This window comes from Lithobates pipiens, unplaced genomic scaffold, assembly GCF_037356315.1.
Source record: "Lithobates pipiens isolate NorthernLeopardFrog02 unplaced genomic scaffold, aLitPip1_a1.2 Scaffold_13, whole genome shotgun sequence".
Lineage (NCBI taxonomy): Eukaryota > Metazoa > Chordata > Amphibia > Anura > Ranidae > Lithobates > Lithobates pipiens.
Window position 1 is genome coordinate 107,177,961 of NW_027507718.1, and position 17,872 is coordinate 107,195,832.

Sequence of the window (17,872 nt, forward strand, 5' to 3'; positions counted from 1 at the left end):
CGACATGTAGTCCCTCCGGTGCGTCCACCGTTACTCCCCGTGGGATCTGAACCTGGTGTTATCGGTGCTTCAAAAACCGCTGTTTGAAAATATCAGGGAGATTCCCCTGTTGACTCTTTCCCAGAAAGTGATTTTTCTAGTGGCCATAAGGGTTTCGGAACTGGCGGCTTTGTCTTGCAAGTCGCCCTATCTGGTGATCCACAAGGATAAGGTGGTGTTGCGTCCACAACAGTCCTTTCTGCTGAAGGTCGTCTTGGCGTTTCACATCAATGAGGACATTGTGTTACCATCCTTGTGTCTTAAGCTGACACATCCTAAGGAAATGGCCCTTCACGCCCTGGACGTGGTTCGGGCTCTAAAAGTGTATTTGTCTTCCATGGCTCCCTTTCGGAAGTCAGACTCACTGTTTCAGTGGCTGTTCCAAAGAAGGCATAGCGGTCTCGTCGGCCACCATTTCCAGGTGGATCAGACAGATTGTAGTACAAGCCTATACCTTGAAGGGGCAGGTGCCCCCCTTTCCGGTCACAGCCCACTCCACAAGGGCAATCGGAACGTCTTGGGCCTTGGAGTGTTTTGTAGGGCAGGAAAAAACTGCAGATTGCACAAAGTTGAGTTCCAGGAAGAAGTGCTTTTCTGCCCATAGTTTTAAACGTATCGACAGCTACCTTCACTTTTCTTCCAGCGAGGAAACTAGTGACAGCGAATCCTCCCCCCAAAGCCCACATGTAGCTGAAATAAAAAGCAAAAAATCCAGCACGAGGGACATGCTGTAACCTACAGTCAGTAGGATGTGCCCCTTGTGCTGATGCCTCCTCAAGTTGAAATCATCCTTCGTTCATGACCACTGCCAAACTCGTCATGTCTTAATAAATACCTTGAACTATATCTACTTTCCAAAAAGTTAAATTGGGGGATATTTGTACTGTCCTGATATTTGGGGCCTCAAAAAATGATACGGTGTCAGTACATTAGGACTGATCAATTTTCAAATAAATCATAGTTTATAGACGCTATAATTTTCATACAAACCAGTTAATATACACTTATTGGGATTTTCTTTGGTAAAGACATGTAGCAGAATACATTTTGTCCTACATTTTATAAATAAATTTGCTTTAAAGTGGTAGTAAACCCACTGAATTTTTTATTTTTATTTATTTTTTTTCTGACCTGCAAGGGAAAAGGCATAATGAGCTAGTATGCACCTTACACTTTACATTGTAGCAAAGTAGTGTGTGTACAGCTTGTATAACAGTGTAAATTTGCTGTCCCCTCAAAATAACACACAGCCATTAATGTCTAAACCGCTGGCAACAAAAGTGAGTACATCCCTAAAGTGAAAATGTCCAAATTGGGCCCAAAGTGTCAATCTTTTGTGTGGCCACCAATATTTTCCAGCACTACCGTAACCCTCTTGGACATTGAGTTCACCAGAGCCTCACAGGTTGCCACTGGAGTACTGTTCTCCTCCTCTGAGGACATAACGGAGCTGGTGGATGTTGGAGACCTTGCTCTCCTCCACCATCTGTTTGAGAATGCACCACAGATGCTCAATAGGGTTTAGGTCTGGAGACATGCTTTGCCAGTACATCTTTACGATCAGCTTCTTTAGCAAGGCAGTGGCCGTCTTGGAGGTGTTTGGGGTTATCAGATTAGATTACTGCTCTGGGGCCCAGTCTCCAAAGGGAAGGGGAATCATGTTCTGTATGTCACAGTACCTGTTGGCATCCATGGTTCTCTCAATGAACTGTAGCTCCCCACTTGTCTTTTGTACGCCTCACCTGGTTGCCGCCACATGCTCTTGGCACCATCTGAACCAAATACGTTTATCTTGGTCTCATCAGACTACAGGACATGGTTCAAGTAATCAAACTCTTTAGTCTGTCTTCAGAAAACTGTGGGGCTTTCTTGTGCATAATCTTTGGAAAAGGCTTCCTTCTGTGATGACAGCCATGCAGACCAATTTGATGCAGCAATCCTGGGAGCACTCATACGTTTATTTCACAAAGACATCCTCTGGGTATGACGCTGCTGAGCACGTGCACTCAACTTCTTGGTCGACCATGGCGAGGCCTATTCTGAGTGGAACCTGACCTTTTTTATATGCTGCTGTATGGTCTTGGCCACTGCTGCATCTCAGTTTCAGAGTCTTGGCAACCTTCTTATAGCCTAGGTCATCTTTATGTAGAGCAACAATTATTTTTTTTCTTTGCCATGAGAAGCCATGTTTAACTTTCAGTAACCAGTATGAGAGGGTAAGAGTCGCGCCAAACTTCACACCTACTCTCCCATTCATACCTGAGCCCTTGTAACACTGAGTCACAAGACACTGGGGATAGAAAATGACTAATTGTGCCCAATATGGACATTTTCACTTAGGGGTGTACTCCCTTTTGTTGCCAGCGGTTTAGAAATTAGTGACACGGTTGTGTTTTTTTTTTTTTTTTTTTTTTTTAAACAAACATGTCATACTTCCACTGTGCAGCTTGTTTTGCACACGGTGCCCCCGATCCTGGTCTTCTGGGGTCCCTCGGCGGCTGTCTCGGCTCCTCCCAGCATCATATACCCCCCCCTGGGAGAAGCGCGTCCCTGTGGGACAAGTTCGAGGTTTTAGGTAAGTGCTGGGGGCCGGTTACTGACAGGTGAATCGAGATTGCGATTTTTTTATATATGATTAATCGTGCAGCTCTAACACCAGATAATCAATGATGATATATTAACTTAAAATATAGTACAAAAAAAGCTGGCAAATCCCTTGAACATGCATGAAACACGTCGGGGCCTACGTGCTGACACTATTACCACTGCATCCTCGTGGCAGGAGCAGTGGCTGATTATGTAAGTTCTTGGCCTATTTGTCTTTATGCTGCAGCTTATGTGTACTTTATTTTAAGTTTATTAAACTATATTATATGAGCATTATTTGGGCGCCCAGGGGTGAGTTTTTTTTTTTTGCACAGTGCCTAATCCTATGTGGGACCACCATCCTACCAAAATTCCAGGGTGAGATGTCCCTGTTTCAGAGTAATAACTTAATGTGTATAATCAGTGATTATTCGGTCAGTTGTACAGATTGGTGACAAATTGTTGCCAGGCACATTGGGTGATTATTTTATGCTGGATTTTCTCCAGTGGTTAGACTTGTCAAGCTTATTGTTGGAATCATTTCAGGTTACACTGAAGTTTTGGGGAAGTCAAGTCACTGATTTATATATTGGGACTTTTTTTACATTTATAGGCTTGTTCATTGATTTTTACAGTATCGCAGGAATCGCTGCATTTTTTTGTTTAATTTTTTTTTATATGAATGCAACAATCATTTTACCGTTCATTTCTGTTTTATTTACCTGAGCCCTTTTTCGATCCAGAGCTGTGCCTTCGAGGCAGCAGGAGCCATTGCCAATAAAGCCAATATCAAGCGCTAGTGGGGGAATTGTTTGTTTAAAAGAATGCATTCACAATAACTTAAATAGAAGTAACTGGCTGTCACAAGCTCTTGAGAGCTGGACTATCCCCACTCTTTTCACCCAGCTCTGCCATTCATAGAAGCGTGAATGGAGGGGGCTGACCTATTAATGATCTGCTCGTCCTCCAATCATGGACCCTGTTTTAGTGGGGTGAGTTTTTTGTGTTTATTTTGGCTTCACTTAGCCTTTAAGCAGAAGTCTCTGGCACTCATACTGAGCTGTAAACCTCCTGTGTTCACAATGCAGCAGGGCAGCCACTCGGCACAGGACCCTGGAGCTAGTGTGGGGGATCACTGCAGTATTGGTATGTATTATAGGAATTTCCAGCTTCTGGAGGGATCCCGCAGGTTTAAAAAATGTAGTGATTCAAGCGATATTGATTTAACTGTAAAATTTCCATACCGGATTTCTTCTTTAACCAGGGCTTTTTTTTTTTTATTTTTTATTTTTTTTTATTTATTGTAGTCCTCCGGTTAGACGGCAAAGAGGAAGAAGGGACAGGCTGTCACGTCACAATTCTGTTAGCCAAGATGAGAATTATCATCACATTTCCTATGGCCAGCAGCAGACCGTAGAGGAGCCCAGGGCCTTTCACCCTCCGAATGTATCTCCCCGCATGCTACACCCGGCTGCACACCCACAACAGCAAAATACAGTTATGGTTGACATTCATGAGCAGGTATGGTACAACTTTTTTTTTAATTTTTTTGTTCTAATTTTTGCTTCTGTGTACGTTACTATTCTTTTAAAGAATTCATATTGTTAAAAGTATGTGTATTATTAAATGTAACTTCTGTTGCTTTGAATCCTCTCTTCCAGATTCACCAGGGTACAGTACCGGTTTCTTACACTGTTACAACTGTAGCACCACATGGAATCCCTCTCTGCACTGGGCAGCACATCCCTGCTTGTAGTGCACAGCAGGTTCCAGGCTGTTCTGTGGTCTTTAGTGGACAGCACTTGCCCATCTGCAGTGTGCCGCCTCCAGTAAGTTGTGGGAAGATTGTCTCAGATGTAATTACAAATACTACTTTTTGTTTTTATTTTGTCAAAAGTTGAAAAATCGGCAAATAGTATGAAAAGTTAACAAATTGAAGATGTTGATCTATTGTCCTCTACTGAATAGTGCAGTCTGCCTAATGAAACGTGACTCCGCACCAATGTTTTTTGTGCTTCCCCAAGCCCCAGAAGTACTGAAAAAAAGGTTGCATATTTTAATTCACACAGTAAATTTGCACAATAAAGCGAACCATAGACCACCCAAATTTCAGCCAATTACTGCTCAGGCTGCCAAAATTCGAGCTGTGGTTGGCCTTGCAAGCACCACCCAGCTCAGCAAAAAGGGAATAAGCCAAGTGGAACACTATGTAGCCGATGCTACTACAGTATGATGCAGTGCACACAGTGACCAATTCACTCAATGAAAATAGTTTGAGCCAGCTTGGTCCAAATGAACAATTAAGTAACAGCAGACCTGGACTTCAGCTTTCAAGCAATTTTGGCTTTTGTCAGTAGGTTTGTCAATATGCTGTTAGACTTTCACCCAAAGTCTGTCAAATTTGCATACAGTCCACAAGCTTGTCAATTGTGTTGTATAAATGGCTTAAGTTGAAAATGCAGCTGCGTTATAATAGTGATGGTCTGCATCAAATGTCGTGTTTTTTTTTTTTGTTTTTTTTGCATTACACCCTATTTTACATAAGCATTATTCCAGGCTGTATTCCAACCAGTGTGAAGATCCTAGAGTTGAGCCATATGACAAAAGCAAACTCTGCCAATATGTTAAAAGTATATTTAACCAAACTACTAACCCTGTTGCAATATTTAGCAGGCAGAGCTCTGCCGGTGTTTAGCTTAAAAATAAAGTACAATAAATACATTCATAGATGAGAATTTAAAACCAAAATGGATACATAAAGAGGTTCTTCACCCTGTTTGGGGAAAAAAGTCAGCAGCTACAAATACTGTAGCTGCTGACTTTTAATACACTCATCCTGTCCATGGATCCAGCGCTCTCCTCACCCGTGCTGATTCTTTGCTGGTCTTTGTGCAAGCATTTTAACTGTAAGTGGGAAGCTGGTTGTAGCTCCTTGCAGCTTCACACTGCACATGTGCAAGCTGTGGTGTGCTTTGTGAATGGTCCCGGAGCCCCCTATTCCCCCCCCCCCCCCCCCCCCCCCCAAGAAAGTTTCAAAGGAGGAAGGTCCCCTTTAGGTTGAAGCTCCACTTTAACTTCCCCTTTAAGTATTAGCTGTGCTCATGTGGCTTAATGGAAGAAGCTAAAGGTAAGCATACCTTTTTAAAGTTTTTAAAGCCTTGGTTTACCTCAATGCATTCCCTACATTAAGGTAAGAAGACACCACTATTTCTCTAACCCTCCCCTCACTTACCTGAGCCTGTCAACAATCCAGTGCTGTGGCCAGCTACAGTCTTCTCCTCTTCTCACAGGGATGCAGAGGCAGCAATGAGTCAGTCAAATCCTGTGAGCAGGGAGTGTGTGGGGGCAAAGCTGCACTATTTGTCTATAGATCTGCACAGCTTGGGAGCGAGCCTGCAGTTGTGCTCCTATAGCAAGTGTCTTGCTATGGGGCACACCAAGAAAAGGAGGCACGGACCTCGCCAGCAGGGAAAGGGGGGGGGGGTTTGGTCTATGTGCAAATCATTGCACAGAGCAGGCAAGTATGACATGTTTTTTAGGAGAACAAAATTAGCATTTAGAAGCACTTAAAGGTGGATCAGAACTCTAAATACATTTAAATACAGGCTTTTATGTGTGATGGGACAAATAACTATTTTGTGTAATGTCCCTTAGGACTTCTCTAAAATGCATTTATTGTGGGGTGTTTTATTTTTTCTTTGATTATTTGTATTGATTTGATTGTATTGTGTATTTATTTTTATTTTTTCTTCTTTAAACAGATGCTTCAAGCATGTTCAGTTCAACACTTACCAGTTCCCTATGCTGCTTTTCCACCCCTTCTTTCCAGTGACCCATTCTTATTACATCCACCACATCTTTCCCCACATCACCATGCTCATCTGCCCCCTCCTGGACAGTTTGTACCTTTCCAGGCACAGCAGTCTCGATCGGTAAGCAACATTCTACATTAATTTGACTCTGCTTAATCTTGTGTAAAACTTTTTTGTTTTAGAGAAGGGAATGGTTAAAACCCCTATCAAGTTTAACCTGCTGTGGAGATCTCCCTTTACTTCTGTTTTGGAGACTAAGCTGGAATTAATGGGAAATCTCTCCAAAAAGAACAAACATCCCATTTTATAGTGTTATAGGAACATGTGTCTACATTGGAAGATTCTCCCCCCACCTCTTTGATTTTAAACAATCGTTGGATTTCTTTTGTCTGTGTCTATGGTCTGCAGAACAAAAGGAGGGGTTAATTTCCCTCATTGGGGACACAGACTGCAATAGAAAGCTAACAAAGGGGCTAATAACACTTCCCTAAAATGGAGAAAAAAAGTGCCTTCAGTTTTTTTTAGTCCTATTCCCTTATGTAGCCATAACTTTAGCCATTTTTGGACTGGCTCGCGCCAATATACATTTGACCCTTGACACCTTAACACCATCAAGGCTCGGAGCGATCCTTTTCCCCAAGTCCACTGGCTTCAGTCTTTAATCAAACCTTTTCTACATATAGTGTTTCTCATGTGACTTGCCTGTTCAGTGGGCTCTGAATTTTGGTTCCATTCGTAATCATCTTTGAAACCAATCTTCGACTATATCTTACAAGGTTGCATTTCCTTCTGTCATCACCTCAGCGAATAGTCTGAGAGCAGACTTCTTTATAAAGAAGCCTTTTTTGGGCTTTTACATAAACAAGCTGGTGTTGAGACCCAGAGCTTGATTGTGATTCCTAAGGTTTTTTCTGCCTTTCAAATGGGACATTGGTCCTCTGTGCAGCTTCAGTTCATCTGGAAATTCCATCTGTCGCCTAGCTGTAGCTTGTGCTGTGTGGTTTTGCCTCGCTGGCACAGCCTTCTTCTTTGACGTTCCCGATGCCCTTGATGAGGGGGAACCAGCTTTTTGTGCCACGATTGCTTAGCAAGGCTCCCTTTTTTTTTTTTATTTTTTTTTTTTTTTTTTGCTATTGCCCACCCATTAGTTTGGCTGTTTTTGAGTGCCCGGACTGTATCTGAAATCCTGTGTCCTCAAATTAAAAGCAAGGATTTTTGTACTTGAGAGTTCTAAGGACACATTTTTCACCCCTCTGTATTTATGATCACCCTGTTTTACTGCTTTGCCACAAATTTTGATTTGTGCTGGTAGGAAGGGTTCTACCGAGCTGGCCCACAATTTTTCTTTTTCGCTGGGAGGCTGATTTTAAAAACTGTGAAACCCAGCAGAGGCTGTGGACCACTACAGGGGCGGGGTGCACAGGCAGCAGAAGCAGGCCCCAACACCAGCACCTCACAGCCTGATGTGTATTTTACTTGCACATCCTGAGTGTTCTCTCCCATGTAACCAAGAGGGACTAGGTGAAGGGGGCACGTTTTCCTTTTCTCCTGCATGGGGTGTTATGGAGTGTATGTGGTGTAAAATTTATTGGGGTCATTTGTTTTCTTGCAGGCAAAGACTCAGGATGGGGCCCAAGTGCAGCCACCAAAAAGGAAATTTGCGGTTTGTGTAAACAAATTGAGCTCCTCATGAAGCAAAGCACTTTGCTGACCTGTATAGACAGCCTAGTTAAGGATGACCCGGTTGTCTCCTGTCAGAAAATGCTGACTTCTGTTAGATGAGCTTACATCTACGTTTAGTTCATTTAAAACTCTAATTGACAAGATTCAAGTCCCCCTCAAAGGGTCCATCTTCAGCTAGGACTTGAGCCGGTCCTAGCGCTCCACAGCAGAGTGCGTAGAGTGAAGACTGAGGCTAAAGCCGGATCTGCCCATTCTAATCCGGAAGAATCTGGGTCAGATACAGGGCCCAGGGATGGAATCCACAAGGGGCTCACGGATATAAGTTATCATTGGAATATGACTTATTAAAGGCTATCTATATGACACTTGATATAGAAGATAAGGTTCAATTGTCTAAATATGGCCTTATACACAAAGGTTTGCATAAGAAAGACTTGAGTTTTTTCCTGTAAATAGTTCCCTTCTTGATACTTTTAAGCTGGAGTGGGAAAATCCAGAAAGAAAACCTTTCTTTTCCAGTAACCTAAAAAGGTTTACATTTGACGGGGACACAGCGCAGCCACAGAACAAAGCCTAAGTTAGAGACACCTTTCAAAAGTTTAAAAAAACTCAGACCTAGCGTTTGACGATATGGGCACGCTTGGGGATCCGATGGATAAAAGTGGAGTTATGGGCCTGGGACTCAGCCATTGAGAATCTTAAACCAGCTCTGGTCTCTGTGTGTAGCCAGAAATTTAGAAGTATGGTTGACACAAATAACACATTTGTTGGCAGGTACCTCTAGAGAGCAGTATCTGAAATCTTTCTCTCTCCTCTTGTGCAGTGGGGTTTTGACCGCTGCTTCCGCAGTGTCGGTAAGGGCCTTAGTGAATTCGGCCAGAAGAAGCCTATCGCTTACAACCTGATCAGGCGACACTGCCTCAAAGTTGTGCCTATGTGGTCTTCCTTTAACAAGCGATCATCTTTTTGGCCCAGGTCTGCAAGAGGCGCTGGAACGTACATCCTATAGAAAAAAAAAAAGCCTTTCCAGCGAATAAGAAAAAGCCAGAATTTTTTTTTTTTTTTTTTTTTTTTTTTTCGTGGCCAAAGTAGGTAGCAGGGCCCTAGAGAAAAGGACAATGGGCCCTAAAAACATTGGACAGGGCACAAGTGCAGAGGTAGAGGGGGGGCATCTTGTTTAACCCTCCTCTGGAACCCGCCAAGTCACAGTGACTAGTGTCTCCCAGTGGGAGGAAGATTGAGGGCTTTTCTCCCACAGTGGGCAGCAGTCACCTCAAATCCATTTATCCTGGACCTAGTGTCCAATGGGTACCAGTTGGAATTTTCTTGCCAGCCACCAGAGCGATTATTGGTCACATTCCCTCCCCAAGATTGGGTAAAAGCGGGGGGGGTCTTGGATTGGAGAATTGTTAGCTCAAAATGTCCTGATCCTGGTCCCCCGGTCCGATCAGGGCAAGGGATCGTATTCCCATATATCTGTCATCAGAAAGCCGTCCGGAAAATATCTGCTTATCTGGAACCTCCAGTCTCCTAAACCGTTTGATCAGGTACAAGCACTTTTGTATGGAGGTGGTGTTCTCAATCATAAATCCTGCTTTACCCAAACTACTTCATGGCCACTTTGGATTTGAGGGATGCCTCTCTGCACATCCCTATCCATCCAGCCTTCCAAAGATTCTTGAGACTAGCGGTCAAGATGGGAACAGATTAGGCACTTACAATTTCAAGCCCTCCCCTTCGGTATGTCCTCAGCTCCACACATTTTTACAAAGGTGTTGGGGGAGGCGCTGGCTCCGTTAAGGTTAAAGGCGATAACTATTATCCCTTAGCTGGGTGACCTAGTGGTGGCGGAGTTATACAAAAAGTTACTGTCTGTACAGGACTTCCTTCAATCTTGTAGTGGTCTAGGATGCACCTGCACCCAACAAGTCTACCATGGTCCATTCCTATATCCCAGAGGATCACAACAGATGCTAGTTCCTGGGGATGGGGAGCCCATCTCAGCAACACAATGGCACAGGGAGACTGGTCCTCAAGGGAGGCAAGAGCTTCATCGTATCGGAGAGCTAGCAGTTCAGAGAGCCTTTCAGGCATTTCAGACAGAAATCAGGGGTCAGTCTCCAGATCCTAGCTGACAATATCGATATAGTTGCGCACCTCAACAAACTGGGAGGTGCGAGAAGTCGGATACTTCAATCGCCCAGGAGATGTTATGGGCAGAAAGGAATCTAGCCTCAATTACAGCAGTGCACCTGAAGGGGACACAACTGTACTTTAAAGGTACAGGTGGCAGCTATCAGTTTTTCTCCAAATTTCTCTCTTGGAAAATCCCACTATAGCTAGAGTCTTCAAATCAATTTCTAGGTCCAAGCCAGTAGTTAGAAGTTATCCAACCTGAGACCTGTCCCTGGTGCTTCAAACTCTGGTAGAATTCCCCTTTGAGCCCCTAGAGGATATTTCAGTTAAGTTACTTACCTTAAAAACTTCTTGTGGCAATTACCTCAGCTTGTAGGGTAGGGGAGTTACAGGCCCCATCAGTGAAGGGTGCCTTTCCTCAATTTTTGAGGATCGGCTTGTTTTGAAAACAATCCAGGATTTCTGCTCAAAGTGGCCAGGACATTGTATTGCCAACCTTTTTTATAGTTCGCCAAAGGGTAACCAAAAAATAAAATTCTGTTTTTTTTTTGTTTTTTTTTTGACGCAAGAAGAATTCTCGTCTACCTTGAGGGTCACCAAGGCCTTTAGAAAAAGACACCTTGTTTTTCCCTTTGTGTGTTCCTGAATAGGACAGAGTGCATTTAAAGTCCCCTTGGCTAGATGGATAAAGCTAGCTATTTCTGAAACTTACAAAATTAGGGAAGTTCCTCTGCCTTTTGTCACTGCGCACTCAACAAGAGTCTTGGGCTGAGAGGGCTGGAGCCTCACCAGAAAAAATTTGCAGGGCTGCCACATGGTCCAGTTTTTTGACCTTCATTAAACATTATCACCTGGATCTCCTATCTGCTCAGGTGCAGGCGTTTGGTCATAAGGTCCTTCAGGCAGTTGTCCCAGCTAGACAGACTGGTAAGTTCTGGCTCATCGCCTCATGGGCTGTCCTGGAAGACACTTGGAGAAAAGCTGTTAGACTTACCGGTAACTCCTTTTCTGAGAGTCTTCCATAACAGCTGGATTCCCACTCGGTTTTGTCTTTAAGTTGTGTATTATGCATATGATTTGCAGGGATGTCCTACTGTTCTCAAATACGGACATGAGGCCTGGAGGACCGCCCTTTTATCTGGTTGGAGTTCACATATCTCCTGTCCCTGGTAAGAGAAGCCCTAGGTCTCATGGGCTGTCCTGGAAGACTCTCAGAAAAGGAGTTACCGATAAGTCTAACTCTGCTTTTTTTTTTTTTTTTTTTTTTTTCAAGTAAATTTAACAAATTTGTGTAAAATAGGTTTTCTCTTCTGTTTGAACACTGTAGTTGGTCTTCTTTACACCAGTACAACCAGGTTAATTTAAATTATTTGTTTTCTGCAGCCTCTGCAAAGGATAGAGAATGAAGTTGAGCTGTTGAGTGAGCATCTACCTGTTGGCGGATTTACATACCCTCCACCTGCACCAACATTGCAGCCCTCTGCCCCTTTACAGTTCATAACTCATGATCCTTTGCACCAGGAGGTTTCCTTTGGAGTTGTAAGTACCATATTCAATTATTGCCAATCCTGGCTTGTGCCAGAAATATATTTGTGTTGCCACAACTAGAGGTATATTTATAAAGCAGTGAATGTAAACTTCACCAAACATCCACTGCTGGTGAATCCAATCACTGTTATTTTAAACCACATGATCTAGAAAGATGAACCTGAGGTGAATGTCTGGATGTCACATTTACGTTTTTTTTTTATTTATTTTTTTATTTATTTTTTTCATATTACCCTTTAGGTTTTATGATGCCTCCATACGCAAGACGCGTACCGATTTTTAAAATTATAACTAGCCCTTGATAAGCTGTGTCTGTAAACATATAATGCTTGGGGTGGGAACAGACCTAATTTTTTCACATGGTAGATGATGTGCTCCATATTGGATGTTCTTGCCTTGGGGAAAAACATTTTGTGATTTATTAGAAAATTAATATTCTGCTTTTCTATTGGCCTGAAATTCTATGTAACGTGAGTCTGTATCACCACAATTCTGCAGTTTAAAAAAAAATATATATTTTGCTTTTTTGTGTGCATTCCTGCAGATGCGGCTTCTCGCTGGAGGGCTTTCCCTGCATGGCTATCCTCCTAAAGTCTTGGAGTCTAATTTAATTTGCAAATACTCAAGAGTGTCCTGGCCCTAACCCTCTTTTCCCCCAAAAAGATTAAGAGAAATAAACTCTTGCATTTAAAAAGTGTCTGGCACCCAATAACTTAAGTACTCTGCACCCACCATGCCTCACAACCCATTGTGTACAAAAGGATGTCCGCTATCCCTGGCCCTCATCAGACCAAATGAGGCCTGGGACCTCGCTACATTAATAAACATGAAATGAGAGATCTGTTTTGTATGTAATTGAGAAGATAATTAAGGGGAAATGATCACTTACCAACACAAGTGCCCTCTAGTAGTCTAGTCGGCCGTGTTGGCTTTTAGTAGCGTTTCTCTGCCTCTATTCAATGGTTCCCTATGAGAGCCCGCTTTAAGCCGACCTTCAGCCTATTTGAATGGAAGTTGCATACAAGTCAGATCATCATGATCCGACTTGTGGTGCAACTTGTCCTCTGAAGATCTTGAAGGGTAACCCCACACCAAAATGTAATACCAGGCTCTGAGTTTGGTATGCTCTTGAAGGGGAACCCCATGCCAAAATGGGGGGGCAGGGGGGGGGTGGGCGTGTGCAGAGTCTGGTCCCCCCCAAGACCATACCAGTAGCATTTTTAGAAGATCAGCAATGCTGGCTTTCATATTATATTATAATTGAATATGGTTTATATTAGTGAAAAGTACCTCTGTTTCCAAAGTTTCAGGTGCAGTGAATGCCATGGGTATTCGCAATTTTTTATTTTTTTTCCCGTAGAATAAAGATCACGATTCTTATGGCATAAAATCATCTTTCTCCTTATACAAAAAAATTGGGCTAACTTTACTGTTTGTGTGTGTTTGGTTTTTTCCATCAGTCACCAGATGAAAAACAGATGAATGGTCCATATGCGTGAAAGGGGCCTTAAGGGTGGGTGAACTGTGAGCAAAAAACACACCTGGAACGCATCTGAAGTGCATTTTTGTGTGAACTGGCCTTAAGAGGGATTCCACCTACAAACAAATGTATTAAAAGCCAGCAGCTATAAATACTACAGCTGCTGACTTTTAATAAATGGACACTCGCCTGTCCCGGGGTCCAGCGATGTTGGCAGCAGAGGCCGATCAATCGCTCGGCTGCTGCCACCATTCTCGGTGAGGGAATCAAGATGTGGAGCGTTACAGCTTCACTTCCCGGTTCCCTACTGCGCATGCGCGAGCCGTGCAGCGCAATGGGAATAGTCTGCGCAGTCTCTGTGTGTCCCAGCAGACAGCGCAGCGGGGCAGGAAACGGCATAGATTCCCGTGGGAGTCTGTGCCTGGAAGTGGGTGCAAATACCTGTCTTAGACAGGCATCTGTACCCCCTCCCCCCTGAAAGGTCAAATGTGACACCGAAGTGGGGGGAGGGTTCTGATGAGTGGAAGTTCCACTTTAGGGTGGAACCCCGCTTTAAGATCATTCTAGCACTTCCTGATGCTGACTTTGCTGCCCCTACCTGTCGCTTGCATTTTCCAATTGCCCATTAGGTCTAGATTAATGGGTGTTGGTGCTTTGCCTGGCAGAGCAATTTCCATTTGGCCTTGACAAGATTTGGGAGGATGCTGCAAGTAAGTGCATCTTTTTAGATGCCCGCACGTCCCTCCCTAAAGTGCATTGTAATGTTGTAAAATTCTTAATGTGTAGTTGATGGTTTTTATGTCAAATCACTACTTGTGTCACACTTAACTTAAAATCTAATATTTTGTATTGTTGCAGCCTTATCCTCCATTTATGCCAAGAAGAATTACTGGACGTAGCAGATACCGATCACAACAGCCAATACCACCGCCACCTTACCATCCAAGCCTTTTACCTTATGTCCTGTGAGTGTACTATTAAAATATACCTCCAAGCACAATTCCAGCCAAAATCTTAAAAATGCTCCCTTTCCCCCTCCTAAAACCTATGCTTGCTAACATGTCTAAAAAACATGTCCCTTTACATTGGAGATGGAATTGATCCAAAAAAGTAAAATATGCCTTAAACCGAAATCAGTGCTATTTAAAACAAAGTCAGATTGTGTAGAGTTGATCTCTCCATTCTTGGTGAGGAAGTATTGCATGGCAGCAAGTCCATGGGAGCAAATTTTGCCTTGATTTATGCCAACCTTACCATGGGGTATTGGGAGGAGAAGCATTTCTGTGCCAACAACCCCTTCTCTAAGCATATTGTCTTCAACAGATGGTATATTGATGATGTTCTGCTCATTTGGAGTGGTGGCCTGGACTTGTTCTCCTCTGTTACCCATTGTAATACCAATGCACTGGGGCTATCTTTCACACATGTGTTCGACCCCATGGTATTTTTGTTTTTGGATCCGGTTCTCTCACGATCAGCATAACATTACCTGTAATCATACCAAATCCACCAGTAGCAATTCTTATTTACGTTACGACAGTTGCCAAGACCCAACTTGAATGAATAACATCCCCAATGGGCAATTTCATAGATTAAGGAGAAACTGTACAAGAGTGGAAGACTAGAACTCACAAGGTGAATGAATGCTAAAAAAAACCTTGTAGAGAAGGATTACCCCAGACATTTAGTCGAAGACTTTCCTTTCTCACATCAGTGTGTGTGTGTGTATTTTATAATATTTTGGCTCCTACGCATAGAGCTCTACTTTGTCTTTTGATGTAAATTCATAGACAAATGGTCATCCTGTGCAATCAGAATTGGGACCAAAACCCATTGAGGGACTTCTGTAAAAAGTATAGATTATTTGATCCACAATATACACCAAAACCCAGTGCTCACAATTAGTGGGGTTAAGTGCCGATATACAACCAATAGTGGGGGCGAAGCCCATATATAAGGAAATGGCGTGTGAATATACGGGAGAGTAAAGAAATATAGCACTGGATAAAAATAAATGCCACAAAGAAACTAAAAAATTAAACCTAAGAGTAGTTCAGCTAGACCAAAAGTATTACCTGGTACTGAGACATGAACGTAACATTTAAAAGTGATGCATAGTGTCCGGTGTAGGAAAAGAACAGACAAGCTAACTAAACCGCCTGGAAATGTCTATAGGCGCTGCCAAGGAACACCTGCCAACATCAAGCAAGCATGTAAAAAATGGGAAGAAGGTACAATCGCTAATTAGCACCAACTACCTCTTGTATGCTTGCCGATGTAAAAAAAAAAAAAGAGCTTGGCGTCGATGCGCATTGCGAGCATACCGGCCCTCCTCCCGTAATGAATGGCGGAAGGGAATTGCCCATTGCAGCTCCTGGAAACTATGAGTGATCAAGGGGCTTGCAGGGCTCAGCCCATACCCTCCAACAAACCCAGCCTAATTAAATATATCTATAGAGTGAAGGGGGGGGGGGGGGAGGGAGAGAGAAACAGCCCAATAGTTGTAAGGGGAAATGTACAGAGGGGGACAACATGGTGCCAGTTAACAGAAGATGATACTCCAGCATTAAACCGGATTAACATAACCGCATACTTCCATCCCTAAACAGATACTACAAAACAAGAAGCAAAAAGGTTTGGGACTTTGAAGCAGTGACCTGGTGGGGTCAAATGCCTCCATCCCTGTCAATATGAAAACAAAAAACAGGAGTGGGACTTGAATGAATGACTTGTGGTAGCAAAATGAGTTAGATATTGAGTAATATATTTAATTTATAATTGAAAAAAAAAAAAAAATATATATATATTTTTTTTTTCCTTGAATTTGTATATATTGAAGTACAAAACAACATAATACAGTTCCAACAAAATCATATAGATATATTCATATTATATTATACATTAGATACTTGTATGACCTGTAACCTCCAATCTCTAAGGTAATGGGTAACATTTGAATAATGCAATTAAAAACTATGTTCCTAGGGACAAAAAATGCATAATAAATGGTGAGATGTAAATATCTGATTGGTATTGCACACCGCATCTGTTGGCTCAACGCATTTTGTGGCTTTCAGCCACTCTTCAGGAGTGTTTTGTACTTCGATGTATACTAATACAAGGATCAAATATGTCCATATGTACAGATATAAAATAAAAATATATACTCATTCTCCAAATTTTGCTACCGCATACTTCATGCAAAGTCCCACTCCTGTCTTTTTTTTTTTCATATTGATGGGGATGCAGGCATTTGACCCCACCAGGTCACTGCTTCATTCAAAGTCCCAAACCTTTTTCCTTTTGGCTTCTTGCTTTACAGTGATCTTTTCAGAGCATGGACCAGCTCTGACAGCAGGCTTCAGCCACTGTCATCTGAAAATGGGTCACAGGAGGGCAGAACGAACTGCACTCCTGTAAACCATAGAAGTATAGCCAGAAAAGCTTTGGCCATACTACTTTTGTCTACTGGCTCAGTGCCTAAATAACTCTCCCCATGTCCCTATGTAGTCTTTTATGCAGTAACCAGGGGAACAGTCAATGGGAATACAATGCCTAAAATTTGTTTAAATTAACATTTTAATCTTGATGGGAATATTATAGTAGAAATGAAGGGTCTGGCAGCAGGGCCTCTAAAACTGACAGGTAATTTGTAACTTGCTTATAATAGTAGTGATCTTTGTCATGGTGCTTTCAAATCTCTGGTCTCTCTGCTGCTTTTCTGCAGCCCAGTTTGCTTCCAGTCATTTTTCTCTGTAGTACTTGTTTTGAAGCATTCAGCGTAATGGTTAGGAGCATGATGGCCAGTGCAAGGTTGCTGGCAAATTACGTGTTGTGTAAGGGACACTATTGCGGTAGATGTAGTTTGCACACTACATGGAGTACCTCAAGTTATCTAATCTTTTTGGTGCTCAGTGTCTAAATGAAATCTTACATAGGGATTACAAGTCTAAATGCATTTACTGCTAATTGTCAAGTTTATGCTGGACTATTGGAAAAAATGTATAAATTTACAGAGTACACGCCTCACATTTTTGCAAACCTTTTATCCTATCTTTTCATGTAACACTGAAGAAATGACACTTCGCTACAATGTAAAGTAGTAAGCGTACAGCTTGTATAACAGTGTAAATTTGCTGTCGCCTCCAAAATAAATCACATCCATTAATGTCTAAACCACTGGCAACAAAACTGAGTACACCACTAAGTGAAAATGTCCAAATTGGGCCTAAAGTGTCTATTTTGTGTGGTCCCCGTTATTTTCCAGCACTGCCTTAACCCTCTTGGGCATGGAGTTCACCAGAGCTTTCGCAGGTTGCTACTGGAGTCCTCTTCCACCCCGACATGACGTTACGGAGCTGGGGGATATTGGAGACCTTGTGCTCCCCTACCTTCCGTTTGGAGGATGCCTCACAGATGCTCAATAGGGTTTAGGTCTGGAGATATGCTTGGCCAGTCCATCACCTTTACCCTTAGCTTCTTTAGCAAGGCAGTGGTCGTCTTGGAGCTGTGTTTGGGGTCGTTATGTTGAAATACTGCCCTGTGGCCCAGTCTCCAACGGGAGGGTATTGCGCTCTGCTTCAGTATG

At 42.7% G+C, this 17,872-nt stretch overlaps 1 protein-coding gene across 3 annotated transcripts in view; it reads left to right on the plus strand.

Annotated features, from left to right (window-relative positions):
- Positions 1-17,872, plus strand: part of RNF38 (ring finger protein 38) — a 423,900-nt gene that overhangs the window by 381,561 nt on the left and 24,467 nt on the right. For all 3 annotated transcript variants that reach the window (XM_077475379.1, XM_077475378.1, XM_077475380.1), the window contains 5 exons: positions 3,933-4,146; positions 4,287-4,454; positions 6,387-6,557; positions 11,640-11,795; positions 14,143-14,249. In XM_077475379.1, the coding sequence (XP_077331505.1) occupies positions 3,933-4,146; positions 4,287-4,454; positions 6,387-6,557; positions 11,640-11,795; positions 14,143-14,249 (816 nt within the window). The remainder of the gene's footprint in view (positions 1-3,932; positions 4,147-4,286; positions 4,455-6,386; positions 6,558-11,639; positions 11,796-14,142; positions 14,250-17,872) is intronic.